This window comes from Puma concolor, chromosome A1 (assembly GCF_028749965.1).
Source record: "Puma concolor isolate L17-30 chromosome A1, mPumCon1.1.hap2, whole genome shotgun sequence".
In the NCBI taxonomy this organism is placed as follows: Eukaryota; Metazoa; Chordata; class Mammalia; order Carnivora; family Felidae; genus Puma; species Puma concolor.
In genome coordinates this window covers 125,465,980-125,492,451 of record NC_141667.1, presented here as the reverse complement: position 1 = coordinate 125,492,451, position 26,472 = coordinate 125,465,980, and the positions used below count along the sequence as shown (strand labels likewise).

Genomic DNA, 26,472 nt, shown 5'->3' with positions numbered 1-26,472 from the left:
ACCTGCAAGGCCATCTACCCACAAGATCGGGTGAAGCCTCTCTGGTGAGAAGCTCAGCCACACAACCTGCATGTCAACTCCTCATCATCCCTAGTGGACGGAAAACCACTCCCACATGGCACACATATATAAAATGCCAGTCAACAAGAGGTAGAGAACCACACATTGCTGCCAATGGCTTTAGCTAGCAATATCTAGCACTTTTCATTTGATGACTTTAAATTATAATAAAGCAGCAAAATAATAATCATTAAGCAGCTATTTAAGATTTGGTATAGGAGGAGTATCTGGCTGGCTCAGTCGGTACAGCATGCAACTCTTGATCTTGGGGTTGTGAGTCGAGCCCCACACTACATACAGAGATTACTTAAAAAGAAAATTAAAAAAAAAAAAAAAAAGATAAAGAGTAGGAGAGGAGGTTGTTTTTCCACATCAGCAGTCAATTAAGGTCAACTAGCATCAGCCATCTGCTTTCTAGACCAGGGCTATTCAATAGAACTTTTGGTGACAATATAAATGTTCTAAATCCATGTTGTCCACTACAACATACCAGAGTCATACATACACAGATACTGAGCAATGGGAATGTGACTAATGAAACTAAGGAACTAAATTTTAAATTTCATTTAATATTAATCAATTTAAATTTCAACTGTCACAAGTGGCTAGTGACCATCACATTAAGCATCACATAAGTAGATCTTTATTCCACAAATGGCATATCCCTGGACTATTGTGAGGGCCTATTCAAACACTACATGGCCAGCATAAACATAAGCTGGAATCCTGGGGCCTCACAGCAGAGGCACCTCTAAGGGACTCAAATCTGGTTTAAACACTGAGTACCTGCTGCCAGTTCCAATTCAGGAGACCTTGAGCCAAAGAGTAAGTAAGAGCAGTGACTCTCCAGAGGAGTCAATAGGAGGCCAGGGATCCATTAGTACTACATGTCTTCTGAGGACAAGAATTATGGGTAATTCCCCTTTCTTCAGAGCTAACTGTTATAACAGATACTTATTCCCTGAAACAAAAATGCTCAAGGGCCATCTCTGTAATTGAAAGGAAGGCTGAGTATAATTGACTGCAAACATAAATAATAGATATAAACAAGTAGAGAATACCCTGCCTTCCCAAACAATTCAGACAACCCTTTCAGAGATGGAGGGAAGGGGGATGGCAAATAACTTACTAACAAGAGCCAAAGGTATAATGAACTGGCCTGGATTTCTTTAGTTCAGGTGGTGGCAAAAAGAACTAAGTGGAAAATTAAACTCTACTGAATAGCTTCTCACAAGACTAAGTGGCATCAAAAGGTTCAACAAAGTCATAATAACTTTATTCATTTATAGCCTTGTAGTCTTCTTCCATTTCTGAAATCTGAGTGAATTCTCTCCATTAGCAAATGGGCACTGTCTACACCCACATTTTCCAATGACTTTCTTCTTCCGCATGCCAACCTCAAAGTCCCAAGAAGAGAAAAACCAAAGAAAAGAGATATGAAAATGTGGAATTTCTACTTTCTCTCACATAGCTACAAATACTACATTACACTTATGATCTCAAACACAAGAATTTCTTAGGTAACTAAAGACTACCATCTTCAGTGCGGGATTAGGGGAGAGAAGGAGTTAACGTGTGTTATTGCACGTGGCCATAGATTGTGTATGATGGCTGCATCTCCAAATAAAGCTATACATAAACACAAAATTTGCTGGGTACACATTTTACCACCCACTGGACATACTAATGAAAAGAGTTAAACAATTCATTAGTTTTTTTTAGGGCACCTGGGTGGCTCAGTCAGTTAAGTGTCCAGCTTTGACTCAGGCCATGATCTCACAGTCCGTGGGTTTGGGCCCCACGTCGGGCTGTGTGCTGACAGCTACGAGCCTGGAGCCTGGAGCCTGCTTTGGATTCTGTGTCCCCCTCTCTCTGTTCCTCCCTGACACTCTCTTTCAAAAATAAACAAACATTAAAAAAATTGGGGGGGGGGGTGGCGCCTCGGTGGCTCAGTCGGTTGAGTATCTGACTCTGGCTCAGGTCATGATCTCGCGGTTTGTGGGTTCCGGCCCCGCATTGGGCTCCTTGCTGACAGCTCGCTCAGAGCCTGGAGCCTCCTTCGGATTCTGTGTCTCCTCCTCTCTCTGCCCCTCCCATGCTCACGCTCTGTTTCTCTCTGTCTCTCAATAATAAATAATTTTTTTTTTAATTTTTAACAAGTCAACATGTGTCCATTCATTTTCACATTACCACAATACATACAGTAGGATCACAAATGGTTCATTCCTGATAAAGAACCGTAGGCTAAGGTTGTCTTAAAGATGAAATGTTGACTCATTAAGCTGTGCCAAGTCCTAGTGCTCAAGCCCCTGCTAAAATCAACCTAATATGAGCACACATATGAGGAAGGCAATCTAAAGGACAGGTTCCTTGTCCCTTCTGCTAAGGGGATTCTATATTGTATCCTAGTTAAAACAGAACAATGTTCACTAGATTTGTCCCCTACAGTACTTCTTGTATGCCCTCAAATTTTGTTCAAAGTCTACAAAAGGAACAGACGGGGGGGGGGGGGGGGGGGACATTTCTTCATTTTCTGAAAAAAATCTGTTAAAGACACTGCGCAGTACATGGTATAATGTCTATCAGAAAAAACCTTTTAGATCGGTTCTTACTAGCACCAGGAAAAAGCTTCTTTCTCAGCAGACAACCAATATAAATATCGGCAATTTTATTAGATGATAATTATGTAATTCATCATATTTACCTTTTTCTCTTGGCTGCTAGGCCACTCAGAATTACATTTAATGTCTAGGTCCTATAACCAAAGTATCCAAGGTGATTATTAGACTTGTTTTCTGCAACCTTATGATCACAGGGTTTAAATTGATTTTAATTTATATTTAAGCAGTCTTCTATATACATCCTTTTACTAAAAGCCACTTAAAGTCCTTTTAATTAGCAAGCAGCCTAATAAAAAATTTGTAGTATCACACTATGAGCACAGCATTAACCACTGTTATCACAATATGGTATCAATGATAGTTGACTTGTTGAGTTCCTTTCCTAAGATAGGCATTCAGGAGAAGTGAATCGAGTACAACCAGGGAGAACAGTGGGAAGGGAGGCATGTAATAGGACACAGCATCCTTCAGGGAAACAGTGGGGGTAAGGGAATGCCCTCTCAAAAACAAGTAGATTTGCACTGCAATGTAAATTCTACAAAGGGAAAATATTGCTTTTTTTACAGATAGGTAAACAGAGATAAAGAGCTCAGTAACTTGTCCTAGTCCTTGGTTCTCTCCACTATATGACACTGTTGCGCCATGAGCCACTGCTGTTAATACAGTCTTTACTACATTAATACATGCAGACGGCTACAAGGACTACAGAAGACAACTACAGATGGGGAGAAAGGCCACACCTGCTAAAAAATGACATCAGCTAAAGCCATTCTCATTGCAGCCTAGTAATTATATACACAGTAAGTCTTAACGTTTCTAACCTTTAAGGGTATAAGGGGGAAGGGGACAGACAAGAGGAAACTAGCAGTTACCAATTACCTCTTAGTGCTAGGCACTAGAATAGGTGTCATACATACATTATTCCATTTTCACAACAATCCTATGAGATAGTTATTTCCATTTTCTAGATGAGAATATTCTGGTTCTACAAAAAGCCCAAGTCGACAAATATTTACCCAACATCAAATTATCAGGCATCTAGGATCCTGCAACCAACAATGGTTCCTGCCTAGAGTAGCATTCAAGCTAGCAGCAGAACTGGGTCTCCAAACCAGGTCTGCCTAACTTGAAAAGCAGTTCCTGGTCCACCACCAGACACTGCCTCTCCCTGTCTCTGAGTCATTCTAAGGATGTGCTGAGCCTGACAGCACTTCAGGAACAACCAAATCCTAACTGCCAACACCTCTGCTGTCTACCCCCAAGAAAACAGATTGACATCAAATAGAAAAGTCTCTCACCATGTGCTACAAGTCCTTTGATACAAAGACCAGAGCCTGTGATCTGGGGCCTGAAAACACCTGCAAAGCAGACACCATCAATAGAGGGAATGGTGGGCTGATAGAATAATGGATTCCCTAAGGGCTGGACAGCTCAGCCCCTCTAGCCAAAAACTCTTCCATCATTTCCTCCTGCCATTCTTGGCAGGCACTAATCCACACTTCAATTACTTTATGTCTTGATGGATTGCTGAATTGAATTTATCTAATGCTAGGTAAGGGCCTAGGTTGCTATGTGGGAATAGATTCCTCTAGGGATCAGTAAGAACACAGATCAGATTTCCAATCACATCTTTATCAATCATAATCATTAGAATCCTACTCAGGAAGCTGGCAATGAATTAAAGGCCAATCGATCAGCCTCATGAGGCATATAGCTCTTGCTGTCGAAAAAACAGGGCCTTCAGTCCCTCCTAAACCACAAGAGCAGATACCAGGATACCAGAGATGCCGGGGGCATGGCATCCCAGCTCAGCCAACACTGTTGGAGCAGCTACCAAGCACAGTCACCAGACCAGGCCCTACAGGGGCTCAAGGATGCAAATGATACCAATTAGTCTTAGTTCAGGAACAAGAAGGGGATATAAGGTAACATATATTACTATGAGGCTTCAAGGGAGCTTCATGTGAGAGGGTGTGTGGTAGGGAGTGGGAATATGAATAAGAGCATCTGCTAGTGGAAGCAACTAGACAGAAAAAAATTCAGATGAACCCTGAAGTGGGGAGGGCAAGGACAACTTTTTTCCCACCTTTTTTCTTCCTTTATGTTTTCTGATTACTACATAAATATACAACCATTAAATTTTAATGTATTTTTAAAATAATTTTTTAACATTTTATTTTGTTGAGAGACACACACAGAGAGAGACAGGGAGAGAGAGAACGAGCTGGAGATGGGCAGAGAGAAAGGGAGACACAGAATCCAAAGCAGGCTCCAGGCTCCAAGCTGTCCGCACACAGCCTGATGCGGGGCTCGAACCCACAAATGAGAGATTATGACCTGAGCTGAAGTCAAATGGTCAACCAACTGAGCCCCCCAGGTGCCCTACAACCATTGTATTTTAAAAGGCAAACAGTACAGGAATACATAATCAGCCTATAATCTCTATAATTGTCACTTTTCTTTAAGACTAATTACTAACAGGGCACAATTTTTCAATTTTTCTAGATCTACATTCACATACATTTAATACTAACAATTTTTTCAAGAATGGAATCACACCATACATTTGTCGTATGACATGTTTTCTATCATCTAGCAGTACATTTTCAATATTATTCTATGCACATCTACCTAATTTCTCAACAGTGTCACAGTATTCCACTGCAATGGATATAAATCAGTACGATTTTAACAGATAGAAATTATGTAGGCTAGGGGGCAAGGAAGCAGAGAAAGAAAGAAGTGGAAAAGAAGCTATATAAACATAACCAGAACCAACATAAACAGAGTCAAAAAAGAAGCAAAGTCCAGAACACAATTAGAGAAACGGAAGTAGTCCCATGGCTAGAAAATAAGGGGAGTGCGGAAAGAATCATTGCAGGAGATAACAAGGCAAGAGAGAGGTTGTGGCGCTTCACAACCCATGTTGACAAGTGGGACCTTAACTGTCTAAGCAATGGGGAAGCGTTTCTTTGGGGAAAATATGTTACAAGAAGAACAGAGGCTAATATGTAGACGATGCACCTAGAGGCAGATACAACTGGAGATGGAAAACTGTGCAAGGAGCCAGAGCTTAGGAAGAAATCATGCAGGGGGAACAGGAGGGAGCACTGAGAATGGAAACAAAGTGATGAGACAAGGCAGAGCAAGGCAACTATTAAGAATGAGCTGTTGGGGACAGCATGGGGGTGAGGGTGGGCGGAAGGGACAAGATGCCCAAGTTTCAAGGTAAGGTAAATGGGAGGATGTATGTCATCACGATTAAATAGGAAGAAGATTGAGTTTTGAAGGGAATGATCATGAGTTTGGTTTAAAAGAGAGCATAGCACCAATGAGGCAGGTAGATCTGAATCAGACAGCTGAAAATATGAGACGGAGGCCCATGGGGTGAGGCTGAGGCTGGAAACACAGGCTTGAGAGTCATGTGCATGGCAATGAGAGCTGAAGCCAGAAATCTCTGAGGCAGAAAACAAAGAGAGAAGATGCAATATTTACAACAGCTTTGAAAAATGGCTACATCTGAAAAGTAGGAGGGAGACAAAGAGTCAGGAAAGAGGTAAGAATGGACTCTAGTGAAATAACAGATGTAGAGACAATTTGCCAAATTTAACTTCTACAGAAATGAGTTACTAAAATAATAAATTATTATATTTATAGGCTTCTTTCCATCCCCCTTCACCCAGCTGCAACCTCACTCTCAGGGCTAGCAACCTGACTGCAAAAGCAGTGGTACCCCAGTACTCTAACTTGCACCCCACTGCCCTTTCTTCATTCCTAATCCAACATCTTGCTCAGTCCTACCTCTTTCCCCATATGACAAAAAGGTGAGGGAATCAAGGGGAATGGCAATAAACGGTGTCTTATAAATGACAGGTGCCATGAGGTCCATGCTATGTGGGAAAGAGTGAAGCCACAAGGACACTGAGAGACTCTGAGAACCAGGATGGGGCTGATGGGCCACAGGCCTGAGGTGAAACAACAGCTTACGGGAACAAGGGGTCAATCAATGGACTAGAGTGGGGGGCAATCATATTGTTTTAAGTTCTGGGAGAGAAAAGTCAGAGTTGGTGGGGCTGTGAGCTACAGGAGGAAGCTGTGAGAAGTAGGGGAGGGCCACATAGCTCTCCAACAATGGGGAGGGGAGAAACCTATTCAGGGAAAACGTTGCGAGACCAACCCCTCTCTGTGTCCCAAGGCTACATGTGGCCAGTATCCAGCCACCCATCCACTTCCAGGCACCCACTCTCTCTTCTCACCATCCAGCTGAGGTACTTCGCACCCATGTCTACCATACTCAGAAACCTCCCTACCCCAACCCTGGACCACAGGGTTGCCTCTGCTGCAGGCTCTATTCTTCACCCTCTCTTTCCATGTTGAGCTATTATTAAGCTTGTCAAGCTGCTACCTCTGGAGCACAGACTCCTCTGAAAAGATGACACAGAATTCTGACCCTCTGCTTCCTTCCTGCTGCTGCTCTGCTCACAATGGTTCTTTCATTCAACTCGTTTAGCAAACATTTGCTGACTGCTGACTAGGTGCACTTTCCTTTTTATCATTTCTCTGACAAAGAATAGTGAAGTCAAAAACATCATGAAACATTTTCAAAATCCAAACCACTCCTGGTCAGTTGATTGACTGAGAACAAAGACTTTCTAATAAGCAAGATTTCACTCCCCATGGGAACAAATGCCTATGTTCTCAAATGGCAGGGCTCAGCTCATTCTACCTGAGAAGCAGAGTATAACTTCTGGTGCCAACTCTACCAGCGTACCTGGCTCCTATTCACATGCTCAGTATGTAAGAACAATTTCTGGGGCAATGACTGCAAGGGTTGTCCTGAAAAAGTTTGCTCTCCACATGCCTCAGCTCCAAGCTGTTCCAGCTGGAAGCCCAGCTAGACCATCTATTCCATGGCAGGTATGCCAAAAATCGACTCTTCAAGGAAAAACTTGCTTCACTCACAAGGAAACCTTCAGTGTCACCTCTGTCAGGGTAGGTTTCATCTGCAAAGAGCTGCTGTGGTCAAGTTCATGATCTTCTGAGACAACCTGTAACGAATGACTGAACCAGGTATGGCTATAAAAACCTAACATTTTTGCCGAATATAAGACCATCTGAAGGACTATACTCACTCCATAACTCACTGCTGGGACGGCCATTGCTTCACTGGGCTTGCATCATAGTTTGACTTCTTCCTCCATCCAATCCTGCTTCCCCTGCTTTTCTTTCACAAGCGTTGGAATAAACATACTGCGCCCTGGCCTATATCTCAATGTCTGCTTCAGGAGAGCCCAACCAGAAACTTTTAAACTTGTGAAGGTGTATACATTGTGGGTCCTATTTGTGGTAGGACCCCAAGTTCCGGTATGGTTAGAACACAGTCTTGGGAAGAAGGTAGCAGAAAAAAGTAAATATTCCCTCTGTGACTGTGCAACATTCAGAAGACTTTCCCAAAAGGCCTTTTGTGAACTGAAATAGTGGGCAAAGATTAAAAGTGTCTAGTACCACCCACCAATCATAACAACGTTTCTCTAGTTAGTGCATCTTACCCCTCCACTCAGTCACAAGTTCAGATCATCTACCCTCCCTGGAACCTCTGACTCCCATCTCTCAGTGAAGGCCTGGCCTTCTACACCATAGAATGGATAAAAGCTATCACATGGGGTCTCCCCAACTTCCCATTTCCAAATGAATGGCGCTCACCTCTTCAAGAACCTTACCTCTTACCCACCTTGTCTCCTGGATCTTCCCACTATCTCTGTGTACTAGAGTCTTTCCAAAAGCATTTATACACAGTCTCCAGTTTCTTCAACATGGAAGAACTTTGAAAACATTATGCTAAGTGGAAGAAAAACAGACACAAAAGTCTGTTTATATAAGTATATATATATATATATATACTTTTAAGACATACCCAGAATAGGTAAATCCATAAAGACAGAAAGGAGGCTTGTGACTGCCAAGAGCTAGAAAGAGGGGATAATGAAGAGCAACTTCTTAATGGTAATGGGGTTTCCCTTTGGGGTGATGAAAATGTTTTGGAACTAGGTAGAGGTAGTGACTACAAATGTACTAAATGCCACTAAAGTGCTCACTTTAAAATTGTTAACTTTATATTACGTGAACTTTAAAGAGACATAAAGAAAAAGTTCCCTACACTCCTTCTAGGTACTATTCTTCCTTATTTCTCTTCTCTTATACTGAGAAAATTTTCAAAGGTTATCTACACTTGAATATATCTCCTCACCTCCCATTCACTCCAAAGCCCACTCCACACTATTCCCACCAAGTGATAACCATTGATGCTTCTTATTCCTATCATGAGATTTTATGGCAGCACCCAACACAAGAGATCAGTAACTCAGTCCGAATGTATTCTGCCCTGACTTCTCTGAGACTGCAAATTTCTTTTTTTTTAATATGAAATTTATTGTCAAACTGGATTCCATACAACACCCAGTGCTCATCCCAATAGGTGCCCTCCTCAATGCCCATCACCCACTTTCCCCTCCCTCCCACCCCCCATCAACCCTCAGTTTATTCTCAGTTTTTAACAGTCTCTTATCGTTTGGCTCCCTCCCTTTTTTTTTCCTTCCCCTCCCCCATGGTCTTCTGTTAAGTTTCTCAGGATCCACATAAGAGTGAAACCATATGGTATCTGTCTTTCTCTGTATGACTTATTTCACTTAGCATAACACTCTCCAGTTCCATCCACGTTGCTACAAAAGGCCATATTTCATTCTTTCTCATTGCCAAGTAGTTTTCCATTGTGTATATAAACCACAGTTTCTTTATCCATTCATCAGTTGATGGACATTTAGGATCTTTCCATAATTTGGCTCTTGTTGAAATTGCTGCTATAGGGGCGCCTGGGTGGCGCAATCGGTTAAGCGTCCGACTTCAGCCAGGTCACGATCTCACGGTCCAGGAGTTCGAGCCCCGCGTCAGGCTCTGGGCTGATGGCTCAGAGCCTGGAGCCTGTTTCCGATTCTGTGTCTCCCTCTCTCTCTGCCCCTCCCCCGTTCATGCTCTGTCTCTCTCTGTCCCAAAAATAAATAAAAAACGTTGAAATTGCTGCTATAAACATTGGGGTACAAGTGCCCCTATGCATGAGCATTCCTGTATCCTTGGGTAAATTCCTAGCAGTGCTATTGCTGGGTCAGCAAATTTCTAATTACCTCCTACCTCTACAGTCTCTCCTTCCCCAGGTTCCTTTGCCAGCTAACTTTCTTCTACCTACCTTTAAGAGTTAAAATTTCTCAGGAATGAGGGCTTATCTCTCTTATGAGCTATCTCTGTCTCTCTCTCTCTCACAACACACACGTGCTCACACACAGAAATAAACTTGAAGGATGTACTATGTAATAAAATATATTGCAAAGTCTATATAATTGAAAAGGTTTGGTAACTGGCACATGAATAGACTGAATTAGCAATGTACAGGAAAGAAAATTTTAAAAGAGACCCAACTGCATATGAAAATCTAGTGCATAATAAGAGTGGCATCTCCAATCTGTGGGGAAAGGAAAGACTTTTTTATTTATTTATTTATTTATTTATTTATTTATTTATTTACTTATTATTATATATATTTTTTTACATTTATTTCTTTTTGAGAGACAGCATGAGCAGGGGAGGGGCAGAGAGAGAGGGAGACACAGAATCAGAAGCAGGCCCAGGCTCCAAGCTGTCAGCAGAGAGCCTGATGCAGGGCTTGAACCCATGAACCGTGAGATCATGACCTGAGCTGAAGTCGGACGCTTAACTGACTGAGCCACCCAGGAGCCCCAAGGCAGACTTTTTAATAAATACCACTGGAATAGGGGCGCCTGGGTGGCTCAGTCGGTTGAGCGTCCGACTTCAGCTCAGGTCACGATCTCACGGTCCGTGAGTTCGAGCCCCACGTCGGGCTCTGGGCTGATGGCTCAGAGCCTGGAGCCTGCTTCCGATTCTGTGTCTCTCTCTTTCTCTCTCTCTGCCCCTCCCCCATTCATGCTCTGTCTCTCTCTCAAAAATAAATAAACGTTAAAAAAAAAAATTAAAAAAAAAATACCACTGGAATAATTTAAGAGACATATGAAAAAAGATAAAATGAACTCCATTCCTTATGGCTATATGTCAGGATAAATTGCAAACAAATTATATTTAAATGTAAAAACTGAAACTATACAAATTCCAAAGGAAAATATAGATGAATTCCTCTACAACCTGGGAATAGAGAATAAGTCTTCTATTTATGATTCAAAATCCAGAAACAATAACAAAAATATTAATAAATTTGATGATGAAAAATAGTAAGTTTATAAAAATTTTAGATGCATGGAAAATATTACAAGTAAAAAGACAAATGACAAAAGGGGAAATGTGCAACAATTTAGACCAAGTATTAATATTACTAATCCATAAAGAGCTTTTAAAAATCAAGAAGAAAAAGACCAGTAACCCTGTAGAAAAAAGGACTGCAAATGTGAACAGACAGTTCGCACAAGAATAAATACAATTCCACTTAACTATATAAAAAAAGATGTTCAGTTTTGTTCAGAATACAAGAAAGGTCAAACAGAACTGCAGTAGGAAACCATTTCTCACCTATCAGATTAGCAAATACATATCTACAAGTGAGACTATAGGGAAAGGGGCAGTTGCATATAATGCTTATGGAAATGCAAAATGGTACAACCCCTACAGAAGAAATTTGACATCTCGTAAAATTATAACTGCATTTACCCTTTGACCAGAAATAGGACTTGAAGGAATTGTTTCCAAAGACACATTAGCAACAACCTGAATGATCTTGGAAGCAGATTCTTCCTCAGAGCCACCACAAAGGGACACAGCCTGGCTGACACTCTGATAGAAGCCTACGAGACCCTCAGCAGAAGACTCAGCTAACTAGCACAAAGACTTCTGACCTACATACAGTGAGCTAAGCCACTACACCACTAAGTTTGTGGTAATTTATTCCACAGCTATCATTTGTAATATGGCCCTGAAGATGTGAGAAAGGGTTCACATCAAGCAAGAAGACCCAGAGACGAGAATAAATCAGTTGTAGGAGACCCTAAGCCATCCAATTTGGCTGGAGCAGCAGTCAGGCAGAGCTAGGGGCTTGGAACAGTGAAGGTTCTCTAGGCCAGCTTTCCTTGCCTGACCATCCAATGACAGTGGGGCAGTGATAGGTGAGGAAGAAAGTAAAGGAGGGGAAGCCCCAGGCAGGCAGCACAGCTGGTGAGGAGCATACGATGGCCCAGACTTCAGCTTTACACTCAAAAATCTTTAAGTACTTTGGTTTCTTTTTTTCTTTCCTTGTTTCTTCTTCCTCACCTGCCCCCCCCCACCCCACCCTTCTTTCCTGGACACTCAGACTTTCAACTGGATGGCCTTAAAAAAGAAAAAAAATTTTTTTAACAAAAATGTAGACTGTTATTTGGTACAAATTTCTCCTTTGTAAGTTTTCCTTTTATATAAATCTATTTCTGCAGATAATTGAACCCAACTGTGATATCTGAATAGTTTTAAGAAAGTACATTCTGCTCTACTTGCAAAGGGAATGGAACCTTGGCCTCTTCCTTAAGACGAGCAAAATGGAGGGGGTTGCAAAATGCCCTGCTTATTTGTCTCCAAAAGGAATCTTGCCCCAGGCCCAGGTCCAATTCCTGTGCCCAGGAGGGAGCAGGCCTTTGTTCAGAGAGCACCACAGGTGTGTCTGCATAGCACCAAAAACAAAGCAAAAATGTTCCATCTTTGCGCTCAGGATAAGGAACCTGCAAACAACAGGAGATGGAGAGTGCTGGATACAAGGGAAGTATCTTTTATCTAATAGTTTTGTTGTTCCTGACAACTTTGTTCAGGCCTCAAATCAGTGTGACCCCATTCTTTGCTAAGTATGTTCCATGGAGGCTTTAAAATATATTATGAGATAAATCAAGTTCCAACACAGGAAAAAAACAGATGCTATTGAACAGACACTGCCTGCAATCCTCCACCCATCATTAGGACCCATCTCTCTTCCAACATTTCCCCATTTCTTGTGCCTGAAAACATTCCACCAACATAATTCTCCATCCAACGTCACCTCCATCAAAGTATGAGAGGAATCTGCAGGACCCTTCTGGCACAGGCACTGAGTGTGAAAGAAACCAATCCTTCTCCACTGTGATCAGTGCAGGTCCTCAAAAGTCTCTTTACACCCCTTGCTCACTGCAATGCTATCATCCACACATTTTTCTAAGGTACTTCTGAATCCATATTAACCATGTATTTACTACTGACCATGTGAGAGAGGTTTTCTTCAGTCTGTCCTAGATTTAGTTCCCTTGAAGCCAAGCATCGTTGTCAGGTTGTAGTGACCAGGATTTGTTGAAGCAGTCCACATTCCAACTATCTTCACCCTTCAAGTTCCAGTGCTTGGCAAAGAGCAGCTCACTACAAATGCAGGATTAAATTAACTTTTCTTGACTAACTTTACTTTTCTAGATCAAAGAGTCCCATGTTCACGGTCCTCACATCCAGACACACATCATATTTGTCATGCTAAACCAGCCAGTCCTGGATCACAAGTTTAAACATGAGAGGAAGGGGTGAATGGAAAGGGTGTCTCTCATAAACTGGCCCTCACCTTCAGGAGGAACAATTTCTGCAGAAAAGTAGTTATTGATGACATTTACTTGTCCTTCCTGCTGGTGGGTAAACACAATGGAAACACACAATCCACTTCTGACATGACTCTCATTTCTATGTGAGCTAAAGTAAAAAAACAAGCAAACAATAAGGGGTCATTTCCCCCACTGGAATAGCAAACCACTATATTTCTCAAAAGAGAAAGGAAGGCCCAAAGACAAAATCTTCATGCTGCTTAAGGACAACAGGGTGATAGGGCTGCCTGGGTGGCTCAATCAGTTAAGCATACAACTCTTGATATGGGCTCAGACTGTTGTTGTCTCACAGTCATGAGATCGAGCCCCACGCTGAGATCTGCACTGAGCATGGAGCCTGCTTGGGATTCTCTTTCTTTCTCTCTCTCTCTCTCTCTCTCTCTCTCTCTCTCTCTGGCCCTTACCCACCCCACTCCCCATCTCAAAATAAACTTCTTTTAAAAAAGGACACAAGGGTGATATAGAAGAATTCATTCTTTCAGTCATTACCAAATATTTATTGAACACCTGCTATGAGCTAAGTACAGTGCCGACCCTTGAAGATCCAGATGTGAGCAAGACTGAGATCAAAATCCCTATTCTTTCAGAGTAGACATGGTAGCATGGAAAAAAATAACATGAGTAAAACATATGCTATGAGACAGTAAATACTAAGGAGCAAAATAATGCAGATTTGACAGATCTAGGATTTGACAGATCTAGGAGGGAAAAAAACTTTTTTCAGATGGTGGCCAGGGAAGGGCTTTTTGAGAAGGTCCCATCCTTCTTTTTTGGAGTAATTTAAAAAAAAAAATTTTTTTTTAGGTTTATTTGAGAGACAGCAAGCGAGCGCAGGAGCTGGGTAGTGGCAGAGAGAGAGGGAGACACAGAATCTAAAGCAGTCTCTAGGGTTCCGAGCTGTCAGCACAGAGCCTGACGCGGGGCTCAAACTCATGGACCGCAAGATCATGACCTGAGCTGAAGTTGGATGCTTAACTGACTTAGCCACCAACATACCCCTTGATTAATATTAGATTTACAGAAAACTTAAAATGATAGTAGAGTTCCAAGAATTCCTGCACAACTTTAACCCAGTTTCAGTTCCCCTAATATTACCATCTTATACTACTGTAGCACCTGTGTCAATATTAAGAAACCAACATTGGTACATTAATAGTAGCTAAACCTGGGGCTCTTCATGTTTCACCAGGTTTTCCATTAATTTCCTCTTTCTGTTCCAGCATACAAATCAGAATACAAGGAAGGAAGGAAGGAAGGAAGGAAGGAAGGAAGGAAGGAAGGAAGGAAGGAAGGAAGGAAGGAAGGAAGGAAGAAAGAAAGAAAGAAAGAAAGAAAGAAAGATTTTTAAGTCAGAATACCACAGTGTTTTTAGGTGTCATGTCTTCTCTGGTCTCTGATAGTTTCTCAGTCTTTTCTTATCATTTCCACAACAGTTTGAGGAGGGGAAGTACTGATCAGACACTTTACAGAATGTCCCTCAATTTAAATTTGTTTGATGTTTTCCTCATGATTAGACTGTGGTTATTGGTTTTGAGGAAGAACACCACAGCTAAAGAGTCCTTGTTCTCACATCTTATCAGGAGGGTCCATCATATCCACCTGACAGCACTGGGGATATCCCTTTGATGACAAGTAATACTGACCAAGTTTCTCCACTGTAAAGTTAGTATTTTTCCGTTTCCATAATCTGTTCTTTACAAATAAGTCCCTCAGTTCAGACCACACTCAAAAGGTTTAAGCATCACCTCCTGGAGGGGAAAGCATCTATATATATTATTGGAATTCTTCTTTAACAAAAACTTATCTTTCCTCTATTTATTCATTCAATCATTTGTATGAGTTCAGATTTACATATATTTATTTTATACTTTGGGCTATAATCTAGTACATTACATTGCTTAAATCATTCTAGATTTGGCCGTTGAAAGGGAAGTTCACATCTGAATAAAGACCTAAGAAGAGTAAGCAAGCTAGTCACAAACCTGTCAAGGAGAAGAGTATTCTATGTCCCAAGGTGCGATGGGCCTGATGCATTCAGGGAACATGAGGGAGGCCAAGGTGGCTAGAGGAGAGGAAACACAAGGGAGAGTAGCAGGAGATAAAACAACAGAGGTAATGGTGAGCCACATCACAGGGATATGCAGGCCACGGGAAGGAATTTGACTCTTACTTTATGTGAGAAGGAAGGCCAACAGGTATTTTTGAGCACAGAAAGACATGACAAAAGAATCACTCTAGCTGCTGTGTGAGAACTGACTGTAGGAAATAAGGGCAGAAGGAAGAAGTCCAGTTCAGAGCCTACTACAATAATCCGGGCGAGAGATAATGGTGGTAGGAGGAGTAATGAGACTTGGTCAGATTTTGCATATATTTTGCGGACAGAGCTGTAGGATGTGCTGTCAGACAGAATGTGGGTATGAGTGGGTGCCTGGCTGGCTCAGTTGGTGGAGCCTGTGACTCTTGAACTTGGGGTTGTGATTTGGATCCCCAAGTTGGGTGTAGAGATTACTTAAAAGTAAAATTAAAAAAAAAAAAAAAAAAGAATGTACGTGTGAGAGAAAGGAGTCATGAATGGCTAAGAGGATTTTGGCCTGAATAAATGAAAGGACAGAATTGTCATTAACTGAAGTAGAGAAGGTTATATGAGCTCAGTTTTAAACTTGTTCAGGTTGAGCCTATTGAACATCCATGTACAGATGTCTAGCAAGCAGATGGATAAAGGAGTCTGGACTTCAGAGAAGTATGGGCTGGAGATTTTTAAAAATCTGGCAGATTTAGGGGTGCCTGGGTGGCGCAGTCGGTTAAGCGTCCGACTTCAGCCAGGTCACGATCTTGCGGTCCGTGAGTTCGAGCCCCGCGTCGGGCTCTGGGCTGATGGCTCGGAGCCTGAAGCCTGTTTCCGATTCTGTGTCTCCCTCTCTCTCTGCCCCTCCCCCGTTCATGCTCTGTCTCTCTCTGTCCCAAAAATAAATAAAAACGTTGAAAAAAAAAATTTAAAAAAAAAAAAAAATCTGGCAGATTTAAAAAATCAGCCCACACATGACATTTAAAGGCACTAGGCTAGATGCAATCACCCAAGGCATTAGTGTAGATAAAGAAGAGTGGAGGTCCAAGGACTGAGCCTGGGGGCCCTCTGGCACTGAGAGCCATCAAGACCTTCTTACCCGTCCTTTAATCAGAGACAATTTTACCAAATTGTTTCCATCCACTGTGTACCGAATACTGATTTGGAGCCCAACATGCTCAAGGTCTCTCAATATGCTACCTTAATCCCCACTTGCCTCTCTGCAATTCCCCACCCCTAGTCTGCTCTGTACTGCTGTGCAACTTGTATCCTATTGCCACCATGTCTTTGCAAGCTGTTCTTCTCATGTGGAAAATCCTTTCCACTCTACCTCATCAAATGCCAGCTCTTTTTCAAGCCCCAACTAGTGCCCTATCTTCTCTCTGAACTTTATCTAACTACTCTGACTCATAATGAATTACCTTCTTCTCCAAAGCAGCCAATCTTATAATACTTGCTGTCTGCATGACTAGGTATTTATCCCTTATTGACCTGTGTGGCTAGTTAACTTTACCTATAAAAAGCTCTTATTTATATGTACCGTAGCTTCCTTTAAGGAGAACAGCACCTCAGCCTTTTCTGTTCCCCAGCAGTTGCCTGGGACAAGTACGTACCATTCAGCAAATGCTCAGTAAGTATGTATGAGATGTTTCATGTCAATTCCATTATCCAATCATTCAGTAAGCTCCTTGAAGCAGAGGCCTGTTTTTTATCTCTGCCTCATCTGGCACTGGGCGGGACACAGGTGGACAGGCATTCAGTATCTGCTTACCATCAAAGAGGTTGATGACAATGTCCCCATCCCCTGGGATTCTACAGTCCTGGCACAAAACAGTAAGAACATGTGTTCTGTACTTGCTGCCCTGTCTTCCCTGAAGCCAGTGATTTCCTGGTCAAGAGAGAAGTACCCAGGGACCACAGGGAGAGGAAATCCCATGGAATCTGATATGTGATACCTAATAGGGATGAAAGATACTCAAAAGCCTGGTACAATCTTAACAGCCCAGACAAGAGGCTATCTCAGCTGAGATGCTGGGCAAAAGAATCAGAAAAGATGAGCACTTTGACTTTGGTGAATCTCTTCTAAGAACACAGTCAGAGGGCACATAAAAATATACACAAGGTGTTCATTGTAGAATTACTTGTAGCAACGAAAAACTGTAAACCACCTAAATGTACAACAATAAGAATCAATTAAGCATAATCTGCTATATTCACACGATTGATAAAGATCAGCACCTGGATAATGTTTACTGTGTACCTGATTATGTGCTAGAGGTTCTGCATTTCAAAACTCCATAAAATCTATCTCCCAATTTCTAAATGGAAAGTATCAGCCTCAAAAACTAGGTATAGGACAACACTTTTGTAAAAACAACTGGAAGAACACAAGCCATACTGTTACCTTTACATCTGGATAGTGGAATATGGGTGGTATTGTTGTTGTTTCCCTTTGTGCTTTTCTGTGTTTTCCAAGTTTTCTGCTTTGAAAACATATTACTTTGTCAGCAGGCAAAAAGAAAAAAAAAATCTATTTTAAAAACAAACATGTAAGAGCCAAATTCTCAACTCTCTAAACATATGACTGCTGGAAGGCTCCTACTTCTGATCTAAAATGTAAGAATCAGAGCTCAAATCCTCCCCACATCCCCCTCACCCCCCACCCACATACCCAAAGACAGATAAAACCCAGTGAAACTGTAAGACTAACAGCTTCTTGAAGAAAAGATCCTGTTTGGTTAATCTTTGGTTTCCTACCCTGGAGTTCTCAGCACCCTGTAAGGCATATATTTGGGTGCTCTGTAAACATGAAAGGGAAGGAGGAAGTGTGGTAAACTTACAAGGCACAAATGTCACTAATGCAGTGACATCACTCTTACCCCCATGCTACCTCCTCCACTCCATCCATCCCAGGTCTGGTCCCTTACTCTGCTATCTCTAGACATTGCTCAGGCTGCCCAAGGAGCTCCTGAACAGACAAACTACTGACTCTTTGCACCACAGTATTCATCTTTTGTGGGATTTTTTTTTCCCTTTCTTTTCTTAAAAGGTGATCTTGCCTTTCAGCTAGTACAATGCTCCACACTGAACCAGCATGCCAGTCAGTCTGCAGAGAATCATTGAGAGAATGAATTTGAATAATAAAAGGCAGAACAAGGCAATACCTTGGAGACACACTTGGTGTAGTACCTTCAATTTAGAACCTCATTTCAGTGGCTAATGCAGTAGTTGGAGACATTAGCCTAATTTTTGCCAGGAGAGTCCAGCAACACAGCAGTACTAAACATGGGCACAGAGGACCCTGCTCATTTCAAAGACAGAGTACGGAGAATGAAATTAGCAGCTCTGCACTTCTGGTGCAGAGGAAAGCAAATCCTTGCTCCCTTCCCCCAATTCATCACCAATCATGTTTAAGATGAAAAAACACAGGAATATGGGGGACGGGGGTCAGCACTAGCACTAAGTTCAAGGGAAATCAAGACCCCTGAAGAGGGCTCCATGGGGTACTTAAGGACTATGGGAAAGTTAATTTCAAAGGACATCCACTAAGCACAGCCCTACAACACATCTTGTCATTGCTAAGCCCTATCCCAGGCTGTAGGCCTGGAAAGACTCCAGAACTTGCCATCAGGTCAGTTCTGAGGCCAGAAATGGAAAGGAAAGCCCACAAAAATCAGACTGGAAGGAAGCAGTTCAGCTCATCTACCAAGAATCAGGGGATGAGGAAGTTGTTCCTTCAACAAAAGCTTCATACTGGCTCAACTAAAAAAGAAACCACATCTGGGGAACCTGGGTGGCTCAGTAAGTTAAGTGGCCAACTTTGGCTCAGGTCATGATCTCACAGCTCGGGAGTTCAAGCCCCGCATGGGGCTATCAGCTCAGAGCCTGCTTCGGATCCCCTGTCTCCCTCTCTCTCTGCCCCTCCCCCCTCGTACTCACTCAGGCACACTCTCTCTCTCAGAAAGAAATAAACGTTTAGAAAAAGAAGAAGAAACCGCATCTGATGTGGTCCAGACTTCTCTCCCCATGTGGCCAGTCTCCTTGCTGCAGGGGCCAAGCCACCAAAGACCCTTTGCTTTCCAGTAAAGAGGGGAACAGGAGCCTCAGAGGTAGTCACGCTATCCTATCCCCAGGGAGCAGTCTCTGAGGCACTCACCCCTCCCTCCTAGATGTGCGAACAGTGGGCCAGGCATGGGTCATCAGGCTGCTGGGCCAAGTAAGTCCTGTTCTAACAGGTAGGTAAGCCAGCAGCAATCTCTCTCTCTCTAGCTTCCCTACACATTTCTCATTGTCTCTGGTCCCCCAAAGTTTATTTTGCCCTCTACTCTGTTATCTTAGACTCTTCTGACTTACCTAGGGATGGGTAAGAAGACAATATTTTACCAAGTCTTCATAGCCAAGCATTTTCTAAAACCAAATACTTTTTCCCCCCACTCCTCTCCCCCACCAGAGGGCAAAGGAGGGCCCAATGTCACCAGTAACTCACTCTCAACAGCATCATGGCCTCACCAGCACTAACCTGGAGGCCTCAATAACGTTAAGAGGCCAACACTGTAATCACAGGCACATAGACACCTGTATATCCAGTCAGGTGACTAGAGGAATGGGACTGCCAATCTTTTTATTCGAATAAATTCCCAGGTGGGCTCTGGTCCTGAAGGCCAGGGCACACCGCTATGCTCTTACCATACTTAACACGGTGGTAGATAAATAAGCACTACAACACCTCAGGGCTTGAACTTTATAGGTCTCTCTAGGTGAAAGACTGTCTCCTGTACCTCACAGATACTGCCATATAGGAAAAGCAGGGGTTGCTTGGGAAGAAAAGTGGAAGACATGAAAAACTAGACACCCCAGACTCCACCCAAGACACATACGCAGTAAGGGGAGCAGTACAAGGATAGGAAGGCAGGACATGTTCTCCATACACAGGACCTGCCTGCCAAAACTTAGTGGATGGCAAGAATCCTAGATCTGTGGGCGAGGATTGAGTCATGTTATAAATCTCCTTTCTCTAAGCAGCATGTGCAAAAACTCCTCCATCTCAGGAAGGGAAGGTGGGGGGGGGCAATATGTGGGGAAGGTGGTGGTCTGCAATTAGCAGCACAGATTTCATTCTAATACTAGAGCAGCCTTCTCAAATTATAACAGGTCTGTTCTGGAAAAGACGAGGAAAGAGAGCCTGGCTTCGGATAGAGTCAAAATACCATTTCGATGAAACTGTATCACTGCAGTGTTGACAATTTCCTTGTAAAAAGCAAATCTCCCTATAAATGTAAATCAATCCCTCATTGCATTTTTAGAAATCTATTCCCTCTCCCCCCCCCCCCAAAAAATCAGCTATTACCAGAAACTCTAAATGAGATATACTAGAAGCTGAGCTCCAGAATAATTAGGGGACATTCTGAATGGTGCCCCGAGGCAGACCATACAAGAAAAGGGTAGACAGGAATAATACACACTTAGAAAGCTCAGTTAGGGAAAAGGCTGTGCATAATGCATGCAGGTCCCGGAGCGCAGACACTCCCTCCCAGCGGCCTGCTCAGAAGCAGGCTGTGAGCCACGACACCGGCAGATGGCTGCCCCAGTGGCAATTGTGCATGCTCCAGTGGCCACCTCCTCCCGTCCACCCTTGAGCACAGTCTTATGATCCCATGAGGGGTGGGGAGTACCGGCAAACATTGCCCCCAAAGAATAGTGCCTTTCCCTAGGGAAGGTAAACATTTCCATTAGAAGGCAGAAGCAATTTCTCTCTGCAGGAAAAAGGAGCCACAAACATAAAGTTGCTCATTCAAAAGAGACAGATGATCTCTGCAAGCCGAGCAGTGCCAAACCTTCTATAAAGGGTTTGCACATCCATCAGCACAAGTGGTTGTGTGAGGAAAGGCGAACAGGAGTGTGGTAGGCTCACTCAGAGTGCAGGACTCTCTGGCCTCAGGTCACTTGTTATTTGACTTGAACAGAGACCCCGGGGGAGCAGATGCCAGTAATCTTTCCACAGGGGCTCTAGCCTGAGCAAAGGTTCAACATAGGTTTGATTTGGAACACAGATGCTGTCTTCTCTTCCAATTGCTTCCCAGTGCTCCCAATCCATCTCCATAGTCTGTCCACTTCGAGCCTCTATACTTCAAGCCTTCAGGGGTGGCTTACTGTTGAATTTTGAGCCAGACATGTCTCCCTCCCACCACCAACCCCCACCTTTTTTTTAGTCACGTGTGACTAAAACAGAAATGACAGTTCACTAGTCTTATGCCTAAAATAACCTATAGAGAAATATGGTTTATGAACTCGCCCGTAATACAATACATAATTCAAAGCCCAGCCATTTGTCACACTATTGAGTAATCCACACATATCCCAAGGGTCTGACAATAAAATTTGTAAATCAATAGCAAAAAGCAGTACACCTTAGCCACTGAGTTAAAATATAAAGAACATTTTTTAGCACTGACTTTAACTTAGAAAATGCAAACTTCTGGGGCGCCTGGGTGGCGCAGTCGGTTAAGCGTCCGACTTCAGCCAGGTCACGATCTCGCGGTCCGTGAGTTCGAGCCCCGCGTCAGGCTCTGGGCTGATGGCTCGGAGCCTGGAGCCTGTTTCCGATTCTGTGTCTCCCTCTCTCTCTGCCCCTCCCCCGTTCATGCTCTGTCTCTCTCTGTCCCAAAAATAAATAAAAACGTTGAAAAAAAGAAAATGCAAACTTCCAAGGGTAAATATTTGTCAGTGAGTTGTCGCCAGAATGTAAGACTTTATACTTTCTAGACCACCCCCCCGCCACGACAGCTGACTTCAATGCACAAATAAAAAACCCCAACACCCGCATTTTCCCAATTATAATAATGGCTTTCTTCTACAACCCCTGCTATTAGCATGACAGAGATGACCATATCAGTCATAAGAAAAGCACATGTACCTTCTGTGCCCAGGAGGAGCAAGCAAAACACCTGCTTTGTGCAAGAGCAAGGCACTTATAACAGGAAACAAAATAAAAAATTATTGCGGAGCTGGTCTGAACTTATTTTTCTTTCTTCTGGATGATCAAACAGTGAGTGTGAGCGTAGGGGTAGGCATTGCGATCTGCAAACATATTGCCATAGTGATTGGTGCTTAGATAGAGAGATAAAACAGGCAGAACTTCATTTATATTCCAAGGAACAGAGACAAGTGCCCTGATCATTCAGCTCTGCAGAGACTCCTAATGCCAAATGACTGGACCCCTCCCCAGTCCCTCTGTAACACCATGCAGGATCAGATGTGGGGGGTGTGTCTGCACTGCTGACCAATTATCAGCCTACAGCAGACCTCCCCTCAGGATGCAGCAGGTACACAGGGGCTAAAGAGGCAGGCGTTGGGGCCCCTCAGTAAGAGCTCTCCTTCTGACATGGGACAGGAGACAGAGTCACGGGTGATCTGCTATTCATGGCTCTACCCTGGTCAGCTTCTCTTTGACCTAACAGGTCACTTGGACATTAACTTACTTGGTTTTATTTTATTTTGAAATAATTTTAATCTTAGAGAAAAGTTGCAAAAAAAATTACAGTTCCCATACACCCTTCACCCAGCTTCCCCTGATATTACCATCTTCCATAACCATAAAACAATGATCAGAACTAAGAAATTAACAGGAGTGCAATAGTACTAACTAGAGACTTTATTCAGGCTATACCAATTTTTCCCCTAATGTCCTTTTTTCTGTTCCAGAAGCTAATCCAGAATATTACATTGCACCTACCTGTCATGTGTCCTACAATCTGTGACAGCTCCTCAGTTCTTTCTTGGTCTTTCTTCACCTGGACAAACTTGAAGAGTCTGCCATTTTTTAGATCAGACCTCAATTTGGGTTTGTCTGATGTCCACTCATGTTTAAACAAGAGAAACTAATGAACACTTCATATGCTCACTTTATGTACTATTTAAGACAACCTTCTGAAGCAGGTATTATTACTATTCCTATTTTACAGATATTTCATTAAACCTTAGTAAATTTAAGTAGCTTGCCCAAGATTACCAAGCTATAAAAGGCAGAGCTGAGATGTGAGCCCAGGGAGATGGACTCTGCAACACTCTACTGCCTGCTATACTCAAGGCACTACAACAACAACTAGATGCCCAGATACACCATGGACACTGTCCGCTGGCCATTCCCTCTCTGAAGGAAATTACTCTGAAGAAAAGGCACTCTAGCTTTTGTCTTTTTTCCAAAGGAGACAAACAACTCCATTTTAATTTCTAAGTTCTGCCCAAACAACCAGAAATGTCTTTCTCTTGACAAGAAGCACCTCCCTGCCTAGGGAAAAGAAGAGGCCACTGTTCTCCTGAAACTTCTCTGTGGAATAGCAGCAGGCAGAGAGGAAATATATGCGCATGAAGGTGTACTCAATTCCCCTTTCCAAGGGCCTCTCCAAGCGTATGGAGACACTGCAGTCACAGAATTAAAAACAAAACAAAACCCAACTATTGAAACTGCTTTTCCATGTCACACCCAGAAATGTCCAATACAACCTGGCACTTCCTCTTTCAAATGAAGCTCTTCCGGAAAGTTGAGGCACAACCCATTCATGTAGCACAGCAGGTTGGGGGAGTTGTCAAGGGACAGGGCTATGATGGGAGACAGGATGGGAAGAATTCCAGCTGCACTCCAGGATTTGTTTTTAATGCTTATAACTTTAGATCCCTCAGTTTCACAGACTTGATTTTTCCCAAATAGCCTTTCTGGCAATGCTAATATGTTTTTCCTCTCATTCTGACTGATCAGCGAAATACATGGCTGGAAGGATTGCCTTGGAAATAATTTCTTTGATGCTGGCAAAACTCAGAAAATATTCCCCCCAGCTACACACCCTCACATCTATCCATCCCTGCCACCTGCCACTCAGCTGCAGGTAGAGACCATTACAGTAAAGAAGGAAAGGAGGCAGAGAGAGCAGGCATCAAGGGAAGGTGGAAGGGAGAAGGACTCAGAGTCTGAAAATGAGAGAGGGAGAGAAAAAGAGAGACCATTTTGTTCAAAGCGAGTCACTACAGAGCCAAGACTTTCACTTACATGCATAAGCAGGGTTAGATGATGCCAGCAAATAGGTGCAAAGAGCCTTCCTTTGATCTGTCTCTTACTTCTCCCACTGCCCTTCAACTCCCAAAGTGCTCCTGCCAACATCATCACTAAGATGGACTTGTGTAAGTCAGATATTTCATCTGGCTGCCCCTATTACTGCCAGCTTTATGCAAGAGACCCTCACTTTTGAGTTCTATACATAACTCCAAACTATCTTCAGCTAGGTATTTTGATCAAATACTGGAAGTTGAAATGTTAATGGCGTTCAGGGAACAATTCCTCCAGCATCTCCATCTGCAATCTAACCCAGAGAGAATCTAAAATCAGACTGCATACAGGGCTATTTAATCCACCATGTTTAGGGACATCTGGATCTACCCCTAAAATCCGTAAGATTTCATCTAAGAAACAAAGCTTGAATAAATCTTTATTCTCTTGAATAATTTCCCCCTCTCAATGTCAACAGCCTCTAAAATTCACATTACTTTGTTCCTACATAGACCTCAAATACCATTGCTTTCAAACAATGATCCTACAGATTGAAATCCTGGGAAAAGCAATGGAATTTGGAACCCTTCACTAATGGAGCATGGGCCACCAAACAAGATCAAGAGAAGAGGTAACCACTCTGTTATGCATCACCTTGAGATCTCCCTTAAATAATGTATACAAAGCACCAGGCACAATGGAGTTTCTCCAAAAAAAATGTTAGTTTTCTTCCCCTTTCCAAAAGCTACACTAGAGTTCTCAGGTCCGATTCTGCCTCAGTCATTCTTGGCCATGATAGACTAGACAACCTCCTCACCCTCTGTCCAAAAGCCTAACTTGGCAAAACTGGGATGACAGAATGGAGATTAACAAGATGCATGTAGAGAGCTGCTGGGATAAGGGGCGGTGGGGGGATAGAGGTAGTTCCCTTCCCCAGGCAAAAAGAAAAAAAAAATTTTTTTTAACAAATATACCCTATTACTATTCCATAAAAACTCATCTCTGCCCAGATAAGCTAATTATGTCTATAGGTAATCAAACCTGAAAACTTTTAATCCAAAGAAATGGTTCTTTCCTTTCAAATAACTGCTTATACAACCCAAAAGCAGACTATTCTGTAATTAAATAAATTAAAATACAACTCAATCTTTGCCCAAATCAAAATCCCATAATAAAATATTATGGGAAATAAGGCAAGACCAACAACCTATTAATTGATTAACAGTAACAAAACAAAACCCCCAAAGGAACAGAAATACAATCAGCCTGATTACAGCACGGGACCAAAAGGCTCACAGAGGCCCCTGCACACTAGCTTTGCTTCATTCAGGTTCTTTTCAGGCCTACCTAAGACAATCAGTGGCTAGTACGGTACCACTCCAACTGACTCTGGACATTGTCAGAGACCTGTAAAAGTCTTGATATTATCTGTCTCAGAGAATGTTGGAGCAAGTTCATAGGAGCTTCTGACGAAGCTCTCTAGTTGGCCCCAAAGGCCAGAACAAGGTCTCCTTACTAACCCCAAAAACAATACAATAGTCCCCTTAATGATGTACCCATCAGGTCTCACAGTCCAGCTAACCACTGTTTAGGGCTCAGACTGCTCTAGAAAGTCACCAAATCCACTGATCCTGGGCCCCTACAAATGCAGGCTAGGCTGTCAAATGCTAACTGGGCCCTTGCCCTTCTTGACACTGAACATTGCTTGGTTCTGACTTTTTGCCTAAGCACCATCCTCACAGAGGTTCTTCCTCATCGCTCCATTCTCTCAAGCAGCCAAATGAGTCTTTCTCTTGCATCATCCAAGGTAGAAGCCCCACTCTCAGCCTGGCTCAGAAAACTTGAAGACATAGAAGAAATCTTACCTCAGTTTCTCTCTACACCTTTCCCATTTACTCTTGTTTTTTCCTAACTTCTGCTTCTAATTTCCAAGGCTCATCATATTCACCAGGCCAAGACTTTCCATCTGCCACCTAAACAATTTTGATCTGCTCTCTGGGATTTCAAATCTCTATCAACATTGATTCCTTT

At 42.7% G+C, this 26,472-nt stretch overlaps 1 protein-coding gene across 4 annotated transcripts in view; it reads right to left on the bottom strand.

Moving 5' to 3' along the window:
- The window catches only part of SIL1 (SIL1 nucleotide exchange factor), a 217,241-nt gene that overhangs the window by 122,407 nt on the left and 68,362 nt on the right, over positions 1-26,472 (bottom strand). Inside the window, exon 1 of one of the 4 annotated variants that reach the window (XM_086702936.1) lies at positions 17,806-17,911. The exons of the other annotated variants lie outside the window; for them this stretch is intronic. Coding sequence (XP_086559062.1) covers positions 17,806-17,896 — 91 coding nt within the window. The 5' untranslated portion in view covers positions 17,897-17,911. Of the gene's footprint in view, positions 1-17,805; positions 17,912-26,472 lie in introns of those variants that run through there. 4 annotated transcript variants of the gene reach the window in all.